The 16,297-nt window shown below is 45.2% G+C and overlaps 1 protein-coding gene across 1 annotated transcript in view; it reads left to right on the plus strand.

The window, feature by feature from the left end:
* The window catches only part of LOC130189596 (sodium/potassium/calcium exchanger 3-like), a 48,957-nt gene extending 33,072 nt beyond the window's left edge, over nucleotides 1-15,885 (plus strand). The window contains exons 4-17 of the mRNA XM_056408469.1: nucleotides 4,140-4,214; nucleotides 5,376-5,460; nucleotides 6,754-6,857; nucleotides 7,613-7,687; nucleotides 8,466-8,491; nucleotides 8,569-8,622; nucleotides 8,725-8,858; nucleotides 9,817-9,977; nucleotides 10,299-10,569; nucleotides 10,661-10,827; nucleotides 11,842-11,956; nucleotides 12,068-12,180; nucleotides 12,385-12,450; nucleotides 13,771-15,885. Of these exons, the coding sequence (XP_056264444.1) occupies nucleotides 4,140-4,214; nucleotides 5,376-5,460; nucleotides 6,754-6,857; nucleotides 7,613-7,687; nucleotides 8,466-8,491; nucleotides 8,569-8,622; nucleotides 8,725-8,858; nucleotides 9,817-9,977; nucleotides 10,299-10,569; nucleotides 10,661-10,827; nucleotides 11,842-11,956; nucleotides 12,068-12,180; nucleotides 12,385-12,450; nucleotides 13,771-13,923 (1,599 nt within the window). The 3' untranslated portion in view covers nucleotides 13,924-15,885. The remainder of the gene's footprint in view (nucleotides 1-4,139; nucleotides 4,215-5,375; nucleotides 5,461-6,753; nucleotides 6,858-7,612; nucleotides 7,688-8,465; nucleotides 8,492-8,568; nucleotides 8,623-8,724; nucleotides 8,859-9,816; nucleotides 9,978-10,298; nucleotides 10,570-10,660; nucleotides 10,828-11,841; nucleotides 11,957-12,067; nucleotides 12,181-12,384; nucleotides 12,451-13,770) is intronic.
* Nucleotides 15,886-16,297: the final 412 nt, after the last annotated feature.

A 16,297-nucleotide genomic window follows, 5' to 3' on the forward strand; every position in this document is an offset into this window, starting at 1 on the left:
ATGCTTAGATATTAAAATAACAAACCCCCAAAATACATTACATCATCACAAACAATTTCCCTGGGATGTCTAACCTTTAAAATATTGTACTCATTACACAGCAGGTGCTGCTGTACTTGGCTTTGTGGAGAGAACAGCGTTCTCTGAACTCGGGCTTTTACCTGCAGAGTTTGTGGTATAGTTGTACTGCTGTTGTACTTTTCCACCTTTACATTTTTCTTCACACCAGGTATTAGACCAGGGATGCAACTAACCACTTGGGGAACAATTAATGGGGGATACAGCATATGATCCTGTTATTTTGTGTTTCAATATTGTATCGATACACAATCTTTTATTATATAAACTATTATTAATTCAATTAGGGATGTTGGGATTATTGGGAGTTACATAAGTCACAGTTTCATAACCGTGATAATTAAAGAAGCTACGACATCTCTTGTGTTCTGATTCTGAGACACGTTTATGTGTGTGTGCTAACATCTCCTCTGGTGATAGTCACGTGTGTGTGTGTGTGTGTGTGTGTGTGCTGGTTTGTTTTGTGTGTTTGAGAGAGTCGTGCTTCTCACCTGAGGCGTCGCAGTAAACATTTTAGAACCAACACGCCTTAAATCAGCATTGAGGAAGCATTGTGTACATCAAATACCAGGGAGTTGTGAATGGCTGGTTACACAATTTAACCATCATAGTGTGAAAAAAGGTTTTCTGACAATCATCTTCTGCCTAGATTCAGTAACAATATGCGATCTGAAGATCGGCCTTGATGCTGTCTTGTTGCTGGTCCTATGATGATGCATCGTGAACAATAAGTCCATGTTGAAATGGAGAAGAGACGGAGCTCGTAACGTTAGTAACACTGAGAGCAGCAGCTGTAGTTCTTACGGACAAGAGGCAAACGTAAACAAGGATTCAGACGTGGAGCTCTGCTGCTGAATGAGGACGATGGGGAAATGATGTAGTTCATCGTAATTAACTATCGATAGCATCAATATCTGTTCCTACCACATCTACCGGCGTAAAAGCAGGTAATAAGGAGCAAAACCCGACTCTTGCTTGATGTAATTGGAATCGACGAGCGAAAGGACTCTTAATAGAGGAGCGCATGGGGACAACAATGGTTTTACAAGCTGCTAGAAGCTCTTAACACAAGCTCTAAGCAGCTAAACATGATTAAAATGACACGTTTTACAATTTTTTTTCTTTTTTCTTTTATTCATTTTTGAATAGTTTGTTTTATGCAAATCCCCTTAATAGATGACTCAGTTCGTGATAATATATAAGTGAGATGAACTGAGTGAAAACTTTTTCTTATTGCATAAATCAGACGTTGACAAACCTGAACGGGACTCAGCAACATGGTAACACTGCAGTTGAAATGAAAACAAACCAGGTTACAAACACACAATGGCCCATCTGTGCCCAGACTGGAGCTTATTTCTTGAGATGGCTTGGTTGTGATCGGAGTGTATTTCGTTGGACTTTGTTGGGCGGAGCTCCTCCAGCCTACGACCGGGGCCCGTGACGCTGATCCTCCATTCATGGCAGCAGAGAGAAAACAGAAAATGTCCACTGGAAGAATCTGGGAATTCGCTGATCTTCTCCCTGCAAGTTAGCACAGCATGAAGATGCACGTTGATGTTTATGGTCTGGGGACATCACGGCCGTGTCACGGGGAATCCCTGGGGTTCCCGTGGCTCTCGTCCAATGAGGCACCAGTGTTGTGGTTTAAACCACATCTCACTCTCAGGTGAGCTTCCAGCACTTTATGGGGGTTTGGTGGGGTTTCAACCAGTTTTCTTTTTCCATGTTGGCCACTCTCTCTGTCCCAACACTGGTGTTTAAATTCAGCTTAAAGACAGAAAAAAGAATAATGACACTTTTTGTTCTCGAGCTGAATGTTCAAATCCCAGCTGCAGTTTCTTTGACGGCTGTCCTGCCGAGCCCCTCCACCATCATCCCTTCTTATTGATCTGCTCTCAAAAACCCACAACTGCAGATTTAAGGCCTTCGGTGCTTCTGCGTGCGACATAAAACATGCACACTTATTTACATTCACGTTGCACACGCGTTCACTCACAGCGACAGTAGGCCTGAGACGCCATCACGGCGGTTTCTCTCCATCTCCGTTTCAAGTCTGACTCAAGATTAAACCCAGTTATGAAGATTACCTGTGACCTTCAACCTTTTGCTTGCCCTGAATTAACCCCTCTTCATCTCGGTGAGTGATGACCTCGTACAAAAGGCACTGCATGTGCGTGCGCGGCTCATTCTTGTGCAGCTCAGCTCACTCTCAAAGTAAAATATGACTTTGGAGGGGAGGTGAATTGACTCTCTGTGTATCATCCCTTTGAAAGGCTTCATCATTAAGAAGTATGAAGGTACATTCATGCCTTTCCTTTGTTCACTCGTTCCCCGTCAGTGTGTCGTCACTATCTGCCGTTTTCTCTCTTGATTGTCGCGATCTGTCTTTCATCTCCAGTCTGTCTCTGCTCCTCTGTGCTGTGTGATGCCACGCTGCATAATACAGCCGGAAAGGATCCGTCAAAAAGTTTTGACGGGTTCACACGGGACACCATTTGCTGTCTTGATGATTTGTGACACACTATTCGGGAGGGAATTCTATTTCGTAGTGGTACGAATTTAAACGCTAATTAAGCATTGCTTTATGTATAATAATAAACAACATGTATCAGGATAAGCTGTCTGAGCTTTCTGCTGTTCATCTATTTTATTTAGTACTTACTTTTTTGGAAGTGTCAGGAAATGCTTAAAAGTACAAATCCAATGTTCATGCTGCAAAAGAGAGCCATAAAGCAACACAAGAAAACCTCTTACAGGGACAGTAGTGATGTTGAGAGGTGTGGGTGTGAGAGGTTCTGCTGCAGAGTGTTTTACCGGAGGCGATGGAGTTTGGAGAAACAAAGCGATGAACTTCTGCGGACGGTGAGAAGCAGCACAATCTATTTGATCCAAAACGCCAATGATCATGAAGGATGAAAACAGGCATTCGAGTTATTTAAGGCTCAAAATATAACGATCTGATCCCATCCAAATGTAGTGCAGTGCATTAACATTACATAACACACAGACACATCAAAACATGATGAATAACATTTGTTTGGGACCACATTTTATACATTTTGAAATAGGGAAGTGAGTTTTCTTATTTAAACATGCTGGCCTTACAAAAGGTTGAATATGTCTTCTGCTTATTGCCCGACTGAAACAAACTGGAGAACCATGAATAACCACATTGCATTTTATACAACAGTTAGAAGTATTCAGGTTAAGATTTATTTTGACCTTTACACATAGTTTGCATACAGAAGCCACCAGACTCCTTTGACAGAAGATTTAATTTCACCTCACAGAACAGAGGAGTTGCTGGTCTACTGCTGCCCCATCGGTTAGTTAGTTCGTGGTATTTTGTGGCTGTGGTGAACTTGAACTAACCATATAAAACACAAAAGTAGATGGATACGAGCACTTCAGTTCCCTGTTGGAAAGGGCTGCCAGACAGCTAGGCGAAGCAGTAACAATATTCTATATATAGTGAACATATTCCTTCTCTCAGGGGTCCAAAACAAGTCCACAGCAAAAGCTTTGCTGTCACTCCTGTCCGCTTCTGCAAACTCAATCTACTGTCGTGAAACACTTTGGAGAAGAACCTCACACAACCACACGCCGGCGCATCGCTACTGTCCCTTTAAACACCAACAAACCCATTTGATCTAACATTCAGAGATTTTATAACGATGCAATCTATGTGTAAAGGTCAAAATAAATCTTAATCTGAATGCTTCCAACTGTTGTATACAATGCAATGTGGTTATTACAGGTTATTCATGGTTCTCCAGTTTGTTTCAGTCGGGCAATATGTTAGGTAGGGCAAGGTTTGGACCCAAACGCAGCAGGCAGAGTTCTCAAAAATACACGGGATTTATTATTAATAACTAGCAGAAACAGGGACAAGAACCAGACAGGAACAAAATGAACAGACACAGAACAAGCAGAAAGACACAAGCTAAATACACTGGGGAAACGAGAAACAGGTGGAGACACAGGATAAAAAAGTAAGAAAAGACATGCCCAATCAGAAATATCAATGTCCGTATATTATTATTTCTCCCTCTCTGCAGACCGTTTACATCTTCTGTGCTCTGGCCCTTGTCTGTGATGACTACTTCGTCCCATCGATGGAGAAGCTGTGTGAGGTAGGAATGGGAGATTTTGAAGGTCTGACACACTTGATTTCAAATCTTAAATATCTATTCAGAATATTGAATATTAAAGACTGAACAAGCGACAAAAAGAGGTGTGTCGGTAGTATTCAATAAAGGGACAGTCGGGATGTGCTGTTCTTCATAGTCAGTGTTTACTGCAGTAGATGAAGCAAAGCAACATTCTGCTGTGGACTAAAATAATCAATATATACACTACCGTTCAAAAGTTTGGGATCACTTAGAAATGACTTTATTTTTCAAAGAAAAGCACTGTTTTTTCAATAAAGATAACATTAAATTAATCAGAAATACACTCTCTACATTGTTAATGTGGTAAATGACTATTCTAGGTGGAAACGTCTGGTTTCTAATGAAATATCTCCATAGGTGTATAGAGGCCCATTTCCATCAACTATCACTCCAGTGTTCTAATGGTACATTGTGTTTGCTAATCGCCTTAGAAGACTAATGTCTGATTAGAAAACCCGTGCAATTATGTTAGCACAGCTGAAAACAGTTATGCTGGTGATATAAGCTATACAACTGGCCTTCCTTTGAGCTTGAAGTTTGTAGAACAAAATTAATATTTCAAATATTAATAATTATTTCTAACCTTGTCAATGTCTTGACTATATTTTATATTCATTTGAAAAATAAAAGTGTGATTTTTCATGGAAGACACGAAATTGTCTGGGTGATCCCAAACTTTTGAACGGTAGTATACGTTTTAGATGTATAATGTATATTTAGGACACAATTTCAACTATCACCTAAATAGATCAACAGTCGAGAACTCAGCTAATCTACTTCATCGGGGCTGTGTGGGTGTGAGTCATGATTACAACGTACCGCTTTATATCAAATACAAGAAAGGACTGCCATATCTCCTGTTACACATGTAGAAACACATCAGCCAGAAATCATACATGTACTTTAACCGTTTTCTCATTCTTTAAGTAACTGAATGCTAAACTGTTCATATGTATACTGTGTATTGAAATGTATTCCTGTTTCTATCTTAATAAACAAGGTGTTGCTGACTCCCAGTAAAAAGTACGATCAGCCAAGTGTCAGGGTCTGGGTTATGGGTTATGGGTTATGGGGTAGTTGATGAGGAATTCCTAATCGCATCGTTTTATTTGTCTCTTTCAGCGTCTCCAACTCAGCGAGGACGTAGCAGGTGCTACCTTTATGGCCGCTGGCAGCTCGGCTCCGGAGCTCTTCATATCCATTATAGGTATTCACCTCAACCAGCCCTCCATCTCGTTGCCTCCTCCGCTCCGACTGAAACACATGCCACAACAAGTGAAGCAAACATGCATGTCTTCTACTGGGTTTCAGTATTCTGAATCCCATCAGCATCACATTAACCCCTGAGCCTCACTTTAAAGATTTCACTCTGATGTCCTTCACCAGCCATGGTCTATTCAGGGCATTTATACTGGACAGAAGAACATACAACAATAACAGCAACACAAACCATAAAATGCAGAGAGGTGAAATGAAAACAATATAAAACAACCATGTCTGTGAATGAACCAAAGCAGGAACACTGTCCAACAACCACAACATCTAGCATTCACTTCAAATGACCTGTCTCATTTTAATGTGAAGAAAACTGAAAGCTATTTTACCAACCTCTTTATTGATCTGAGGCGTGTGTGCGATGACAAATGGATTTTATTTTTAAAATATTAGTGAGAAGGAGTGCAAGTATTTCCCTTTTTCACTGAGAGAAACCCATTCCAGTGGGCAGTGTAGTTCAAATAGCAAACATCACCCTAACCGAGCGTTCTGATGTGTTATGAAGGAGAGCATTTAAGATTTGACACAGCTTGCTCCACAGATGCTGTATTCGCATAAAGAATGGTGTCATCTGCATAACAATGTGCTTTGCAGTTGTCTACTGATGCACACGTCTCTAATATACAAAGAACAATGGGCCTGAAATGAAACATTGGGGCATCTTAACTGGGTCTGACCGTCATTATTTAGGCTTCAGTTTATTATAGGAGCCGAGGTTCAACTTCTCCATAATCCGGTATTGACAATAACCTAGGTATTTAAAAATGAAATGCCGATATTATTTTGATAATACATGTTTTATGGGTTTTTTTATGAGAGAAATAAATGGAGGAAGGGAGAGGAAGAGGAGAAGAAGGAGGAGGAGGGAGAAAGAAAAAGAGGAATGTAGAGGGAGAGATATATAGGGATGGAGGTGGAGACGGAGAGGAAGGGTGGGAGTGAGTGAGAGAGAGGAAAAGGAAGAGAGAGAGAGGGAAGGAGTGAGAGATGGAGGGAGAGAGAGAGAAGGAATGGAGAGGAAGAGGGATGGAGTGAATGAGGGATGCAGGGAGAGAGGAACAGAGAGGTCCATGACCAACGTGACATTCCTACGTGTGACATCTGTTTGTCAGCACCGCGCTGCAACTGGAAATGTCAAGTGTACAACACGTGATGTGTGCTCTATGGAGTCTTGATGTGTGTGTGTGTGTGTGTGTGTGTGTGTGCTGGCTAATTCCCTCCTCAGGGGTTTTCATAACCAAAGGTGACATAGGTGTTGGGACCATCGTGGGTTCAGCCGTCTTCAACATCCTCTGCATCATCGGTGTGTGCGGCTTCTTCGCCGGCCAGGTATGACGTCACGGCAGCGTGACACAGGACAGCTGATCCCCACACTGACCTGGTGGCATTTCACACAGGCTAATGTCACCGTTACATATTCAGCCACACACACACACACACACACACACACAGTTGATTAATGCATGCAGGAGTCCATGAACCCGACTGCATTCAATTTTCGCTTCAGATGAAATCCACTCCCTGTGTAAACCGCATAATGTAGATTTGATTCATATAGTCCGTGATGTTTTTAAACCTCAGATTTCTCTTTTATTTCATGTGACTTTCTGAAAGACCAAAGTCCGGGATTAAAATGTTCCTGAACACTCTTCAGACACTTGTCATTCGTGACATGATTTCCTCTCGTTTTCCCCTCTGTGCTCGATGTGCTTGACCAGCCACGTGAACATTATGGAATACAATAAGCGGTTCAGCGCGCCTCGGGGGGACGGGGTGTGGTAAAGAAGCCGCTGCACCTCGCCGCTGTTTGTTAGCGTTAGCCGGCTGGCCGTAGCGGGTTCCTCCCTACAAAGGTGTGACCTCTGACCTTCCACTTTCTTACACGTGACATACTGGGAACGGCGTGCGGGTTCTAGCCTCGAGTCTCTCATAGGAGTGTAACTTTTGACTCCTGTGTCTCATGATGTCAGAGGTTTCTGTTTCACAGAGCTGCATGAACTACAGCTAAGATAAGAGCTGCTATTAGAACGTTTAAATTGTAAGCTGCATACATATTCTTCTCATCTCTTTTCCCCCCCCTGCAGGCAGTGAAGCTCTCTCATTGGGCTCTACTCCGAGATTCTATTTTTTACACCTTTTCTATCATGGCACTGATTGCGGTAAGAGCTCGACTTCTGCAGAAAGTGACTTACTGTGAAGCATAAAAGGCGCTTTATGCTTCCAATACCCAGCATGCCTTTCATCCACTGTCCGTCTGGAGGATCATGAGACGGTGAAGCTGTGTCTGCTCTGCCACTCAGCAGCTTTCACACAACACAAGAGAGGAATCCTGTCCTCAATGAGCTCAGGGCGCAGGCTGAAGAAAGACCACATCGCTGGGCGGACTGGTCCCAGTACACCAATGCCCTCACCCTGTAATGCACAAAGACAATCCAATAGTCTCACACATATAATCACATAATAGTGAATTGGATCATTCTTCAAAATGAATACTTTTACATTTGATACTTCACGTATATTCTGCGGACAATACTTGGGTATTTTTACTCGAGTAACATGTTGAGCAGTGAGTCATTTGACTTTGTAGTATTGGTACTTTTGATCACGTGAAGATGTGAGTGCCTCCTCCAGCTCTACAAAGGCATCACAGCAGGTGGGTTTTAAGTGTAGGCAAACATTTAGCTGTCTCTTTGTGAAGTCTGATTGGCTCATGTGTTGCTTCACGACACGCACACACAAACAATGGATACGTCACCACGGTGATCTGTGGCAGTGAGTCACATTGAGATCCATGACTTCTGGAGGCCACAGAGCAAACCTCGCGAGGTCTTCTTTTAACTTGTTTCTGTCTGCATGAGCTCTGGATTGGTCCTATGCTGGAATAGATGCTTATCTGCCTCCACCTAATGTCCCTTTGTGTCCTCTTTGTCTTTATAGTTCATCTACGATGAGAAGGTGTGCTGGTGAGTAATTATAAACCATAACCAGATCAAATATTCTGCATGATGAAGCTTTTTGCCGACCTTGCATCTGTGTGCAGGTGGGAGTCTCTCGTCCTGATTCTCATGTATGTCGTCTACATCGTCATCATGAAGTGAGTGTCCTCATCAGGAACGGCTCATGCCTTCAGTTGATTGGTTCGCTGCCTTTGGTTGTAAAAGTTGCGGCCCTCGTCTTCGCCGTGCGTCATTTCCAGGTTCAACAACAGGGCCCACCGCTACTTTGACCGCCTCAAGAGGAGCTCTGTGAACCTGTCCAACGGGCTGACGGGGAGCACGGATCTAGAGGACAATGTCACGTGTGACGCCACGGCCGTCCTGCTCAAGAAAGGTAGCCGCCGTCTGCTCTGCAGGGCTGTGTCGGCCTGAGCTGATCCTCTCCGCTCACTGGCGTTTGCATCGGTATGAAGGCATCTGTTTGTGTTCCAGGGGCTCAGATGACTTAGTGGACAAGCTTCTGTTGCCGGCATAGATCCGAGCCAGTGTCACTCCCGAAGTAACTCTGAGTGTCGCTCTGACGCCGTGTAGATGAGTACCGGGCCTCAGTAACACCAGAGCCACGAGGATTCACCTTCTAGCCTCCGACTCGAGCAGAGCTCGCTCCCTCAGCTTCTCCTGCATCTTTTTGTCACTAGCCCACAGAAACCAGCAGGGTCCCGGGACGAGTGGATCTTTAGATTCTCCTCCCTCTGGGGGAGATAACCTCCTCGTTTCTGTCTCCACGCAGGCTTTCTGACGGGACTTGTTGTAGGCTCTAATCACGGTTGGCAGGTGGAGTGCAGCTTTTGGGGGAAGAGATGATCAATTGAGCCTGCTATGGCTTCGGGAAGCACTCGTCCCACTTGTTCAGTCCTGGCACCGATAGCGATACCTGGGCTCTCGGATACCGAGTACGGACTATATAGCAGTGATTAAAGAGTAAGCTGTATGCCTCGCCATCAGGAGGAGACCGATAGCATTCTGTTCTGGTTCAGGCAACACCACTGACGTAAACAACAGAAAAACCTGCATGATCTGTCACTTCAGGCGCTAATTAGCTTGGAAGCTAGATCCAGCCGCCCCAGCTGTCAATCAAAGTGGCACACAGGCCCACCCACCCAGAGGGTTAGAGAGAAACCAGGGGGAAACAACAGTTCCTTTCTTTGAATAACAAGACGATATATTGATATTTTTGGCTGATGTCTAATTGTGCTTCCAGTTGGATTAAGAAGTAAACAATCAGCTCGGCAGTCAGCTGATGGTGTGTGGTTGTGTGGTTGTGTGTGTGTGTGTGTGTTGTTTCTCTCCAGTCAACTTCCACTCTAAGCCGTCTGTGCTGATGGTGGACGAGCTGCTGTGTGCGTACCCCCACCAGATGTCCTTCTGCGAGGCCGGCATGAGGATCATGATCACCAGTCACTTCTCCCCCAGGACGCGCCTCGCCATGGCCTCTCGCATGCTGATCAACGAGGTACACGTCCACACACACGTCACTTTGAAAGGGTCCAAAGAGTCCGAGCGTGAATTCAAACCAGATCATCCTGTTTGGGTTCAACGTAGAGGGAGCGGGTTATAATCCTCTCAGATACTCGTCTGCTGCAGACTACAGTCTGGATGTTAATCCAAACCAAACTGACTGAAAGAGGAGAAAAGAATACTTCTGTTTCAGACAAATATAAGAGGCTGACACAAATGAAAGCAGTGTTAACTGGTACCACCCAGAAGCATCCCAGAGAGAGCAGCAGAGACCCGCGTCTCCCACACTGAGCTGATGTTCTATAACCTCCCCCAGAGACAAAGGCTGATCAACACCACCGAGACCCGAGTCAACCGCGTCACCAACGGCGACCCCGACTCCACCGCCAGGGCTCAAGGGAGGCGGGGCTTAGTGAACGGGATGGGCGGAGTTGAGCCGGGTCTGAACGGGAGGTGTGGACTCCAGCGGCTGGAGTCCGGCAACGAGACCGAGAAGGAAAACGAGGATAACGAGAACAACGAGAACGACGAGGACGGAGAGGGAGAGGATGGCGATCACGGCCCCCTGGTGCCTTTCAAAGTTCCAGGTACAGCACTTTGAAATGTAACCATCCCTGACAGTAAGTGCTTGTTCGTGGGCTCTGAGGCCATCAGCGTGTCTTCTGTTCGTCCCTCCAGCCGGGGCCTGCAACAAGCTGAAGTGGCTCACCATGTGGCCACTGTCCCTGCTTCTGTTCCTCACCGTGCCCAACTGTGCCAAGCGGCGCTGGGAGAGGTGGTTCATGGTCTCCTTCTTTACCGCCACCCTCTGGATCGCTGGCCTCTCCTACATCATGGTCTGGATGGTCAGTCCAGTCACATCCAGAGGCCTCATTACAGAAGTGTGAAATCTCATTTCTCTGTAGGATGACATGTAGGACGATTGGTATGATCCCAGCCAACCCGACTAACTGTTAATAACAACGTAATAGGTAATTAATAAACAATAATCAATCCTCCATAGACTCGATCGGAGCCTCAGATTGCTCGTAGCGAGCCAGAGGCACGTAAGAGCCATTAACATTACGGTGTGTCCGTCTCCAGCAGCCCGCGGTGCATTCTGGTACATTCCGTGCATCCCAAAGGTAGATCCGGACAGGAGCTCTGAGCCGGGAAGGGACACAGCTATGACTTTAGGAATGGCCTCTGGAATAGGAAGATTGAATATTCCTTGCAATTGAAACTCAAGACGGGACAAGCAGCGAGGACATGTTTCTGTCACGAGGCCTCTGGTCGTGAACTGTTACTCTGCTTTTATCGTTAGTTTGAGGATCTTGAAAGCTCGATCTTTCATTTCTTAAGGAGTGACTCAGTAGTCGCATCAGGAAGGTGTTTAGCCAGAAGCCGAGGACTGAAATCTGTATCAGGGCTTGAACGAGCTTCTCACACAGGATGAATTTATTAAAAAGCAGAATTTAAAAGCACCTTATTGGTTAGTATACAGCCTCAGAGTGACTAGTTCAGTAATGTGACAGCTGTCGACTAGAAGTAACTAGATTGCGTTACTGGAATGAGCACTTAATTATGTTGGTAATCATTTTCATAATGCCACTTATAATTCAAGATTCTATTGAAATATTAAAATATAAATAGAGGTACAACATTCAAAATGCAATTGGAACGTATGTATAAAGTCAACACTGTTGATAAATAGTAACATATTTCAGGTTTTTCTAATCTAAATATGAATAAGTCCAATCCCATTGTCTAACCGTGTCCATACAGTCCCTCAGTGGGACCGTAGCTCCGCCCAGGTCCGGCTGTGTGAGGCTGTCGTTTCACCGCTGAGCGACGTGTGAGCCCTGAATGTTGGCTTTCAGGTGACTGTGATCGGCTTCACCCTGGGCATTCCAGACGTCATCATGGGCATCACCTTCCTGGCAGCAGGCACCAGCGTCCCAGACTGCATGGCTAGTGTTATAGTCGCACGGCAAGGTACACACACACACACACACACACATGGCAAGTTGAAATAAATCCCTGTGCTGTTAGGAGTTGTTTACTTGTCCTCGTGAGGCCGTGACGGCGTTGCTCTCCTTGCCTCAGGTCTGGGGGACATGGCCATCTCCAACTCCATTGGCAGTAATGTGTTTGACATCCTGGTGGGCCTGGGCCTGCCCTGGACGCTGCAAACGCTCTGCATCGACTACGGCTCTGAAGTGAGTGCCGCCCCGCTCAGCCAGAGGACTCAGCGGGGCGGTGTGTGCATGGAGGACGGCCTGATAGTCAGAGCGATGAGACACAATATTCATGGGGGGGGGGGCACGGTGTAGCAGCTCGCACCGAGAACATATTATGTGCTTATTATGCTGCCGATTGCACTTCACAGTACAGGTGTAACAGAATGTTTGGTCCTTCCTCAGATCCATCTCAACAGCAAGGGGCTCATATTCTCAGTTGGACTCCTGCTTGCCTCCGTATTCGTCACAGTAAGTAACATTTTTAAATACTTTTTATTTTGTACACATTTGTAACAGCAGCTTCTGTTGTTGTTGTTATTGTTGCTTAGCCTTTCTGAGGCTGCAGCCAGTCCTGCTAATTTGTGAACACATTGATTTATTCACGCACACTCAGGACTTTGATTGAAAAATCATTTTTAAATGTCTATTAACAGCATCATTTACAGGTTGATATCCAACCCAATTCAGGCGACATATCATGAAACAAGCCATTTATATGTCAAATCAGACACTCGGCTCCCCCGCATATTCAGAATGGAGCGACCCATGTTTCATCACCACATTTCTCCGCCACTGCGATGATGCGACTGTGAGATTTGTGATTCAGGCTCCTTAGATCAGAAGTCAGCCCGACTGATAACAAAAATAAATTTATGTTCAAATCAGTACCCACAATCCACATACCATAGGTATATAGCTACATATGGGATGATATTCCCACCAACATTCATCCTGGGACCACAAGGCTGATACAATCTGGTTATTTGGCTCAAAGAACATTTTCTCCACATGAGGTCACTCATCTGTCAGGAAGAATTGATATGGTGCATGAATGGATGATCATTGAACGTAGAATATGGCAACCTCGTCCCTCGGCGCATGGAAACACCATTTGGAACCGGATGTGGAGTCCCATCCCCAGCAGGCTGGATGATTGGGGTGGAGGCGGGGCCTATCAGATGACCTCCATAGGAGGACAAAGAGCGCATCATGTGGTAAAACCAGCGCGCTCGTGATTCTGCTGCTATTTTCATGCATTTTGTTAAAGAAACACAGAAGCTCATGTGGACAAAATGACCCGGACCAGACTGATCGTGTCAGGATGTCGTAGTCAGAGAGAGAGCGAGGACAACGGTCCACAGAAGATTTAATCTTTCGCTCAAAACAGGTCAAGGGCAAACACGAACTAAACAGGGCAACCCCTCACTGGGGAATGAGACAAACAGGGTTTAAAGACACAGAGAGGTGCAGGTGATTGGACAACGGGGAACGAGACACAGGTGGACACAATGAAGGCGGGGCTAGCAATCACACAGAAGGAAACAATCAGGAACAGGGCAGACAATTACAAGGACAGGAAATGCAGGGAAACAGAGGACAAGAGAGACAGGGACTTCAAAATAAGACACAAAACAAGACACAGAACTCCGGGTCATGACAGATCGCCCCACCCGTCCTCGTGTCCAAGTCTGCTCTTTGTGGGACGGCCATGCTAATCGTTCACCTGCCAGTATTTAGATTCTCTGTGCGCTGTAGTTACCATCCGTTCTCCGTCCATCCTGTCTGCAGGTTCTCGGCGTCCACCTGAACAAATGGACTCTGGACTGGCGACTGGGCCTGGCCTGCCTCATCCTGTACGCCATCTTCCTCTGCTTCTCCATCCTCATCGAGTTCAACGTCTTCATCTTCGTCAACCTCCCCATGTGCCGAGACATCCACTGACCTCCCCCCTCCTGCCTCTGGTCGATAGAGGAAACCTCACCTGGCTTCCAGTTTCTCTGCGCCTTGAAAACAAGTCCGACCTTTTTCTTTTCTTTTCTTTTAATAGAAAGATAGAGCTCTTTCGGTGCAATAACACCATAAGTTGTAGTTAGTTTGTTGGGACCAGAACGCAGAGATGGCCTCCGATCGTCTCATGAACCCAAAGGTCGTGTTGGGCTCCTGCTGCTGAAGACGCTGCTGCTGGCTGGAGGAACCAGAGAGATCCTGCACTAACGGACCTTTTTAGCTGGATTCTTTGTTACTCTTTGTAAAAGTTTGAATATAAGCACACCACTTAGGTATTTCGAATTCAAACCTGGCATTCTCTGTGTAAATATACATATGTATGTAAATATATATAATATTAGCTGGTACATGGGATTCTCTTCTGCACCACTGCATCAGGGCTTGCCGAGCCGTCGTGATCTGGTCCAGATGTGTCCGTGCTCAGCACCAGCTACACAGCATGCTGTAGTCCAGATGTGTTAACACACTGTTCACATACAACACACGTCTGCTTCCTTCTTCTCAAGTATAATAATATTGAATAAATGACACATAGCTAAAGCGTCTGCTCTGAGGGAACTGACATCCATCACTGTCACTTTAGAAGTATTATTCCATCGTTGCAAAGCGTCTGCAGCTACTCTCAACATAGAACTACTGAATTTACAGTCCCCTCTAGACGGTAGACGTCATGTTCATACTAAAGAATCATTTTTGAGTGTAATACTTGTAACTGCTTTAAGCCAAAAGTATTTTTAAAATAGGAGTAAGAAATGTTAGATTTGGACTTAAGAGTTAGCGTGAGTGCCCTGTGCGCACGTGTGTGTGTGTGTGTGTGCACATGCAGCCATGTCACAGTCTCGAGGGGGAGCCAAGGCATTACTGTTACTGGGAAGACATGATCATGATTTATTTATGAATTAATTTATTCAAAGATCATGTCTAACCACCAGTTTCAGCCCTTTGCACAGGCTTTACTGTATAGTTAGGTAAGGTATTTACTGGAGCGTACCTAACATGTAATAGTACTGGGAACTGACTTGATGTTGTTTATATCTAATAATAGTACTTTATAATGTATACGATTTGTATAGTTTGGAAAGATATTGCAACATTTGTATATTGTACAAACACATGGGGGGGGGGGGGGGGGGGATTCGGTGAGACACGCCACGTTTATCACATGAGTGGAAGACAATCCAGTGGTGTGATGAAGAGTCACTTAACATGGTTTCTTAAACACAGGGGGCATAAACACAGGGATTGCTTAACACTGCTTAAACTCTCTGCCAACACATCCTGCTTGTCTTTGAGCCCCAAACAAACAAACACCTGTGTCAACAGTATTCAGCATGAGTTCTGACAAAATGTGGGAGCTATGTATTTCAATGTTTTACCTTCAACGATTCTCGTTGAGAATTCTCATATTAAATAAAGTTGCCGCTTAGTAAAACAACAAAAAAAGAAAGGGAAAAGAAAGCCTCCTCTGTAGGAGTTGCTGCTCTTCCTGCAGCCACCAGAGGGCGCTGATGAGCGCTGTGGGTCATTTACACAGCCGGTACGAGGCGGTGAGGGAGTATTTACACTGCAGGGGTGCTCAATACGTCGATCGCGATCGACCGGTCGATCGCGGCGACCTGCCAGTCGATCGCGGCGTTGTATGGTAGTTCGCATGATATTAAAAAAAATTGGCCCGCCCCCCTGTCACTTTCTCTATGGCGCCACATTACAGCAGCAGCATGTCATTTATGTCTCTACGTGTCGCGTTAACAGTCCTCTGCCCGCCGTCTCGTGCACCGCGGAGCTCCGACACCGGTTTGCGCGCATCGGGACGGAGCAAAATAAAAGTCTAGCACCCCCCGTCAACAATCCTTCAAGGCTCGCGCGCGACTCTCACTAGCACCCCCCCCCGTCGGTCGATCGCCTTGACTCGGTCACATAATAAGTAGCTCGCATGCTGAAAAAGTGTGAGCACCCCTGATTTACAGGTAGGCTACTAGTAATCTTTCATCATTCAGATTATTTTGTGTGTAATTTTAATGCATCACCGAGATAATTTTCCTCCTATTAGAAAACAGATGTTGGAATAACTAAGCGGTGGTATTTGAGATCTGTCCCTATTTAGACTGTAGGCCTGCAGCAGTTAGTGTTCAGCTGATAAGTGTTATGCTCATGTCTCTTTGAATTGTTTGTAAATTCTCATTTCTTTTGTTGATGAGGACCTCTGGGCACAGAGATGAAGATGGTGGCCTTGTTCCCAGTGGTCTTCTTGCAATAAACTGATTTACATCCACAAATCACTCCCCCATGTCTTTGTGGGCTCAGCACT

Source organism: Pseudoliparis swirei, chromosome 24 (assembly GCF_029220125.1).
Source record: "Pseudoliparis swirei isolate HS2019 ecotype Mariana Trench chromosome 24, NWPU_hadal_v1, whole genome shotgun sequence".
NCBI lineage: Eukaryota > Metazoa > Chordata > Actinopteri > Perciformes > Liparidae > Pseudoliparis > Pseudoliparis swirei.